This window comes from Pinus tabuliformis, chromosome J (genome assembly GCF_031772625.1).
Source record: "Pinus tabuliformis cultivar Carrire ecotype Pingquan chromosome J, CPIR1, whole genome shotgun sequence".
NCBI classification, from domain to species: Eukaryota; Viridiplantae; Streptophyta; class Pinopsida; order Pinales; family Pinaceae; genus Pinus; species Pinus tabuliformis.
In genome coordinates this window covers 19,195,394-19,202,358 of record NC_142295.1, presented here as the reverse complement: position 1 = coordinate 19,202,358, position 6,965 = coordinate 19,195,394, and the positions used below count along the sequence as shown (strand labels likewise).

Below are 6,965 nucleotides of genomic sequence, written 5' to 3'. Positions count from 1 at the left end.
TACTTTTCATAAATAGTGTCGCCGACCGGAAAAAGTAAAAAAGTGGTCGAAGACACGTCGTTTTAGAGCCAATATCGAGTGCGAAACGACAAGCACCCGGCGATCTTTTTGGTTTAACGGTCGGAAAAAGAGCTTAAAAACGACCGCCCTTCGTTCCCTTTAACGAGCTGAAAGGGAGCTCGGCCATCTTCTCTTGTTTAACGTCGGAGAAGAGCTTAGAGACGACACTTTGGGAATCACATGAATCGTGGACTGTCATGACCAAGCTGCGATACCTGTACCTGCACAAGGGCACTACCCGCATAAATCCATTCGATATACGTAAAAAACATATTGAAACATGCTTGAAAACAGAACCAAGGCTAGTTTTATGGCAAAAAATGGTAAAAACCCAAAAAATATGGTAATTTAGGAGTTTTTACTATAAATAGGGGGGGGTAATAAGTCATTTTTACCATTTTACTATTTGGAGTGCGAAGAACGTGGAGAAGCCAAAAAGTTGACGGAGCGATTTCCAGCCCATCCGGAGACCATTTTCAGATCTGCTTCTTCCAGGTAGGTTCCCATTCCTTTGCCCTGCATTCTGGTTCATTTTAGGAGTTTTTTAACGGTCGAATAGGCCCAATTGGGCATTTTTTATTTGCATGGGTGCGCCCTCGGTCAGCGCGGAAATTGCCCACGGGGTCGCGCTGATCGAAAAATAGGCAATGTAACCAACTTCGGGTCAGCGCGGAAAAGGCGTGTTCTTCCGCGCTGACCTCGCATTTTTAACAAAGAGCTGCCATTGTCAGCGCGGCTGTTTCTAAAACAGTCGCGCTGGCGCGGAAAAATTTTGTGTTTTTGAGAATGAACGTGAATTTTTACCTGGAAGCTCTTCTGATCGGTTTTATTGTTCATGCAGGACATCATGGCTTTTCAATGGCAAGAGAGAGTTCACGATGTGGAGGATGTGGCTGCTTGGGGAGACGTAAATTGTTGCAACGCCATGCGGGCGTGTGGATTCATGAAATTCTTCCTGACGCCGCGTCTAAGGGCCCAACATGATTTGTTGGAGCTGCTGATCAGGGCATGGAACCCGGTGGACCAAAAATTCACCATCCGCGGTCACGACATCGAGTTCGATCATATGGACATCTTCTTCTTGACTGGGCTGTCGCGCCGAGGTGGGAGGCCCATCTTAGAGGGGCAGCGACCTAGCGGTGGTACCCTGGATGACTTAATGGCTGAGGTTTGCCCAGGGGCAGTAAAGACGCGGAGTGGGAAGTGCTCGATCGCCACAGTGAGAGACATAGTGTTGCGCACCATTCTGTTCATGGTGACCCGGGCAGCGGGCAGCATGGCGAACCATGAGGCGTCCAAGACTCATCTCCTACTAGCCCTCGAGTGTCTCGAGCCTACCGTGTTCGACTGGTGCACTGCAGTGTGCAACAATATGAAAAGGCAGTTGAGCAACTGCCGTCGCGGAGAGACGAAACAGTTCGGGTATGGATCGATCCTGGTCCCGCTTATTCTGGAGCGAGTACCAGCCATGCGGCTGCAGTCTATGGCTGTGGATGCCCCCAGAGATCCTCGAGAGACGAGGGCCACTCGATGGGCTCGGATTATGCCACGTGGGGGTGGCGGCCGACCACATAGCTGGGGGGTATATTTCAGAGACTGGTTGGACCAACAGGAGATCTTCGTACAGGATTGGCCATATGCAGGGATGGATTTCCGCAATGATCCTGACTTGGTGCTGCCTCCGGGTGAACAGTGGGATGATGCAGGTATGACACTTTTTGTCTTTTTGAGTTTTGTATATTTTTTTTTTTTTTATTATGTACATGTCCTAATAAATGTCTTGTCACGCAGATGTAGGGCCTACTAGACCGATTGGCCTGGCTGTCACGGCACGGAGAGAGGGCCCAGGAGCCGGAGCTTTGGCCTTAGCCCCTCCAGAGGCCAACACGCCAGAGGTTGTGGCTCGCAACCTTGAGGGGTTGCTGGAGGGGGTACCGGATTTCCAGGGGGTTGAGGAGGTCCCTGTGGAGCATCAGATCCACACAGTGGGTGTGGAACCCAGAGTGCACCGCCTTCTGAGGCGGGTAGCACGAGCGGCCGTGTACTACAGAGAGCACCACCCAGCCGATTAGTCACCTAGGTTTTATTTCCACTGTTTATTTTGAGACATTATGACTCGGATGTACTGAGATTTTTGGACACGTACTTCTATTTTTGAGCGCCTCAGTGCGCCACACGATATATATATATATACATACCGGTTTTTGGATGAGTCGTTGTTACATGTGATGATGTGTTATCTTGTGTTATGCGTTTGTTCAGTACAATTTGTGATCTTATGTATGGATTTGCATGACACTTGACTCATGGATTTTATATATTTAATGCAAGCTTAAAAACACACGTGCAAACTATGCTTGGAATGATTTATTTACATATGCTTATGGTCTTACTATGCTGTTCTTTCCTTCCTTGCATGATGTTTATCTGTTTCGCAAATGTCTGTCTAATACACGATTTGCCAATGCATCAGTCAACGTATTTAATCGTCTTGGAATATGCTGATAAGTAATGAAATCAAAACTCCGTTCTAACAATCTCACACGTAGGTATAACCTTAATATGCGCTGGTCTCTGACGGAATATTGCCTGTTTAGTTGATGGACCACCAACTGGGAGTCCAGGTTTACCACTAGCTCTCGGATGCCGAGGTCAACTGCTTCGGCAAGCAATTCTATTACAGCACTGTACTCGGCAACATTGTTAGTGGTACGACCTAGGCACACACCCTGTAGGTTTATCAACTCCCCGTGAGGATCGTAGATCACCCACGCTGCCGAAGACAAATTACAAGTACTACGGCAGGCACCATCAGCGAAACCAACATAAGGAGTACAAGACATCTGCGCAGGAAAGAGAAAGCATAATAAGGGGCAAAAACACGCCTTCACACCAAAGCAAAAGAAACTCATGCAGTAAAAACTCAAAACACACGTATATACAAAGTGACTGTGAGCAGTTATGCATAGTACTTTTTCAGATAGAGCCCATTTCGGGGCTTGTCAAGAGGATTCCCTTCATAATCAATCAACTCATATGCGCCCTTTTGTAAAACACGTTTCACGATGTAGGGGCCTAACCACATGGATTCGAGTTTTCCTGCCCCCAGCTTATCCTTAGCTTGATCGTAGAGCAGTACTAAATCTCCCTCAACAAAGGAACGAGGATGAATATTCTGATCGAAGTGAGCCTTGACTCTCTTCTTCTGCGCTTCGATAGCCAGAGAGGCCAAACGACGAGTCTCGTCTAACCGTTCTAGGTAAAGAAGTCGTTCCTCCACCGAAGTGGTGTTGGGAAGCAACTCGACAGCTAATTTTAATGAAGGAATTTCACATTCGACGGGAAGGGTAGCCTCCAGTCCATAGACCAGTTGAAACGGGGTGAAACTGGTGGCATCCTTCACAGAAGTCCGGTAGGCCCACAAGGCTGGGAAAAGCATTAGATGCCAGTTCGACTTGTGCGTATTGACGGTGCGTTGAAGCATGGTGATCAAAACTTTGTTCACAGCTTCAACTTGACCGTTAGATTGAGGATAGTAGGGTGACGAACTATCTTGACGCAAGCCTAACTGGTTTGTTAACTCTGTCATCATATGATTTCGGAAATGCTTTCCGTGATCTGTAACGATAGCCTGAGGGACTCCGAAGCGAGTGATGATATGATTGAATAGAAACTGCGCCGCTGTGTGACCGTCTTCGTTTAATGTAGGCATTGCTTCGGCCCACTTGGTGAAATAATCCACGGCAACGATAATGTACCCATGCCCCCCGGCCGAACGAGGGTTACAGGACGTATAATCGATGCCCCATTTGGCAAATGGACCTACGGTTACAACAGGGTGCAGTGGTGCAACAGGTGCACGCATCTTCCGGTGGTAAACCTGGCATTCATGGCATGCGCGTACAGCAAGGATACAATCCTTGAATATAGAAGGCCAGAAATAACCAGCGCGGAGGATCTTTTGAGCGGTAGCGTATCCGGACATGTGGCCACCACAAGCGCCGGAGTGGCAGTCATTCATGACTCGCTCAGCTTCCTCGAGAGTTAAGCATCGGCGAAGAAGGGAATCGACGCCGAGGCGGTACAGGGTGTCGCCTAAAATGCGATACGGTTGAGCCTGATGACGTATCCGTCGTCGGGCTTCTTTTGATGTATTAGGACGAAACGAAGACGTTTGTAAATATACAATGATGTCCCCGTACCATGGGTCGAGAGTGCTGATGAGAAAGAGTGTTTCATCCGGAATTTTCTCCTCTAAGTGAGATGGTGCAGATTGAGATGGTAAGGAATAGAGCAGTTCAGCAAAGACCAGGGATTTCTTGGACTTGGCGGCAGTAAATTCCAAGTCGAACTCTTGGAGGATTACAATCCACTTCGAGTATTTTCCCCCCAGCAACTGACGTGATAAAATATAGGTCATGGGGTTGCAGTCAGAGATCACGGTCGTTGTGCGCAACAGGATGTAATGACGGAAACGTTGGACGGCACATACAGCAGCCAATGCCAACTTTTCGACATATGCATAGCGAGTCTCCGTATCAAGGAGGTTGCGACTAAGATAGTATACAACGTGCTCTGAGCCATCGTCATCATCTTGCACTAAAACCATGCCGATGGTGGTATCGGCGGCGGCCAGATAAAGGGTGTAGTCACGGTGGTAATTTGGAGGTCTTAGGAGCGGAGCTGAGACCAGAAGGTCTTTAAGATGCTCAAAAGATTGCTGAGCGATAGCGTCCCAATGAAAGGGCGTGTCTCGCTTTAGTAATCGCGTGAAACCCTTGGCCACCTCGGCATAATTTGGGATGAATCGTCTGAGAAAATTGGCTTTTCCCTGCAAGCTTTGTAATTGCTGTAGAGTGGCAGGGGGAGGAAGATTCACAATGGCCTCGACTTTAAGGGGATCCAAACGGATGCCTTCTCGGGAGACGATAAACCCGAGTAGTCGGCCAGATTCCACGCAGAAGACACACTTATGCGGATTGAGTCGAATACGGTAGTGTCGACAGCGAAGGAAGATTTCGCGTAAATGAGATGGATGGTCTTGACGTTTAGCTGAATGAGCGGGTAGATCATCCAGGTAAGGTTGTACGATGTTTCGGATATCATGAAAAGCATACAACATCGCACGCTGGAAAGTGGCACCGGCATTTTTAAGACCGAAAGGTAGCTTCTTGTAAGCGAAGGTGCCCCAAGGACAAATGAAAGCGGTCTTGTGCTGGTCTGCGGGGGCTATGTTGATCTGGTTGTAACCAGAAAAGCCGTCCATGAACGAATAAATTTCGCTTCCTGCGCAATCATCGATAAGCTGATCAATAAAGGGCGTAGGAAAGTTATCTTTTGGACAGGCGCGATTGATATCGCGATAGTCAACACAAACCCGAATAGTGCCCTGTTTTTTATTGACAGGAACTATATTAGATACCCATTCCGTGAGGGGAATGGCATAAATGAAACCAGCTCGAAAAAGCTTTTCAACTTCGGCCTTGATGGCTGCAGCCTTTCGAGGGTGCACCGGGCGTAAACGCTGACGAACAGGCTTAGCCCCAGGATAGGTAGGGATTTCGTGCTCCACGATACTGGGGTCAATGCCGGGCATTTCTTCGTAAGACCATGCGAAAACATCACGAAATTCACGAAATAGATCTGTGTAGATTTGAATTTCCTCGGGAGTACATGTGACTCCAATATGAATATTTTCGACAACTCCTGTTTTGACGGAGATGTCGATAGCCAAAGTTTGTGTAATGTTACCCATGTTCCCTTCCGAGGACACTTGATATAACTGGATAGGTGTTTGGAGAGGGATATGTGGGAGACATGAAGCAAACTTTCCGAGACACGTGGCCATTTCCGAATAAGGAGGGAGGAACGAAGAGCGATGGTGGTGATCAAACCAAGGGAGCTCTTCGGGAGACATAGTCTCGATAATAGCCTCGTCGGATGGGAATGATTCTTTCAGGGGGTCCGAGGTGGCCTTCTCTCCCAACCAGGGGAAGGTTTGAGGTGAATCGGGAACGCTGCTTGGAAAAGCAGGTCCGGAGGTTGAAGCCGATGCAGCAACTATTTCGATGTAGTTGAGCTCGGCTGGGCTCAACGGCATCATCTCGCCCCATGAGTCTTCTTGATTCACGGGAGGGAGAACCCAAGGATCAGAATGCGTCCTGATCATGTTAACGGAGGCGAGATTTGGAGGTGGGAGGGGAAAGACTCCCATCAAGGAGGGATCTTTAAATAATTCGGCACCCACACTCTCGAGCGATTTGAAGGTATGCTCCACGAATGGTACATTCCCTTCAGAAGAGGAAGCAAAAAAGGACAGCTGGTCCACCGTGACGATTTTTCCTTGATGGGGAAAGCGAACGACACGGAATAAAGAGGAAGCCACGGCCTGCATGGCATAAGTCCAGCTTCGTCCTAGAAGGAGGTTGTAAGTGAGATTAGCGTCAACGACTTCAACCTCGACTTCTACAGTTTTCCCTTCTAAAGAGATAGGTAAACGCGGGAGGATACCAAGTGGACGAGATTCTCTTCCATCGAACGCCTCTAGGGTGGTGGGAGACTGGCTCAGAGCAGGCGAACCAAGAGCCTTCCAACAAGCAACTGACATGATGCAGGTTGAGGCTCCCTCATCAATGACAGTACGGTGAATCGTCTTGCCTTTGATGAGAACTTGTATAAGGAAGGCCACCTGATGAGGTAATCTCTGCGTGAAACCTTCGAGGTCGAAAGAAATGAGATCCGAATCTGCCGGGTCGATGCCACCAATTGCTGATAGCAGGGACTTCCTCTGGGAGGGGCAGCTCTGGAGGACTTCTAACGCGGACATAGCAGACGGAGCCTGAGCTAAGTCCTCGACAATGCTATAATGTTGTGCGGCACGAGCATTGGGGTTATAAGATGACTTC

At 48.5% G+C, this 6,965-nt stretch overlaps 1 protein-coding gene across 1 annotated transcript; it reads left to right on the top strand.

The window, feature by feature from the left end:
• Window positions 1–1,506: 1,506 nt before the first annotated feature.
• On the top strand, window positions 1,507–2,177 carry LOC149225199 (uncharacterized). Its single transcript, XM_089375050.1, has 2 exons — window positions 1,507–1,766; window positions 1,852–2,177. The coding sequence occupies exons 1-2, from the start codon at window positions 1,529–1,531 to the stop codon at window positions 2,130–2,132; spliced, it is 519 nt and encodes a 172-aa protein (XP_089231176.1). The 5' UTR covers window positions 1,507–1,528; the 3' UTR covers window positions 2,133–2,177.
• Window positions 2,178–6,965: the final 4,788 nt, after the last annotated feature.